This window comes from Penaeus monodon, chromosome 19 (genome assembly GCF_015228065.2).
Source record: "Penaeus monodon isolate SGIC_2016 chromosome 19, NSTDA_Pmon_1, whole genome shotgun sequence".
Classification (NCBI taxonomy): domain Eukaryota; kingdom Metazoa; phylum Arthropoda; class Malacostraca; order Decapoda; family Penaeidae; genus Penaeus; species Penaeus monodon.
Genome location: NC_051404.1, coordinates 42,377,047 through 42,377,757, shown reverse-complemented (window position 1 = coordinate 42,377,757; position 711 = coordinate 42,377,047). Strand labels below are relative to the sequence as shown.

The 711-nt window shown below is 52.6% G+C and overlaps 1 protein-coding gene across 1 annotated transcript in view; it reads left to right on the top strand.

Moving 5' to 3' along the window:
* The window catches only part of LOC119585245, a gene marked incomplete in the record, with an annotated part of 5,684 nt that overhangs the window by 2,240 nt on the left and 2,733 nt on the right, over positions 1-711 (top strand). The window contains 2 exon segments of the mRNA XM_037933904.1: positions 49-145; positions 298-647. Of these exon segments, the coding sequence (XP_037789832.1) occupies positions 61-145; positions 298-647 (435 nt within the window).

Here is a 711-nt window from a genome sequence, read left to right as displayed (position 1 = left end):
TTTACGTAGAAAATCTGTGGAAAACATTCAAATATCGTGGTATTCCAGGGAAGGACAAAGATGGTGTTGAAGCTGCCAGGGTTGTTGTGCTTACTCGGCCATCTGCTGTTCTTCAGCCCCTGCGTAAAAGGATCGCTTACCTCAGGTTTGTTCATTCCCTGAACTTAATTTCAGTAGCCATTGACAATAATCCACACAGTGAAACAGGAACACGAAAGTTTCTTCCACCCACACATGTTTCAAATAAGGCTCCCTCCTTCTAACGAGATCTCCCCCCCTCCCCTCCGCCGGTTCCAGCCTGCCCCGACGCCACCGGGCAGGAGGGCGCGCTCGCCATGGGCCAAGACAACGCGGCGTGGTTCCGACCGAAAGCAGGCGGCAAAGGGAGGGATTTCACTCTGCAGTTCAAGCAAGGCCAAGAAACACGCTACGAACTCCAGCTCAAGAAGAGGTCCAACTTCCTGAGAGTTTTACTGACGGAACGGAAGGGCGGCCAGCAAACGAATATTTTTGATATGGCTCGAATACCTGAGGATTATTTTGCAGAGGATTCCTGGGCCTCCTTCCGTATGAGCGAAGAGGAGGTCAGACTCGCCCTCAGGAAAAACGACTTGGAGGGCATGGAGACCAGGTTGTGGGGGCTGCAGGTGAGCTGGAGGCGGGGGCCTGGTATCCTGTCTTATCTCAGTAACAGGGGCTAATGATGAGAGA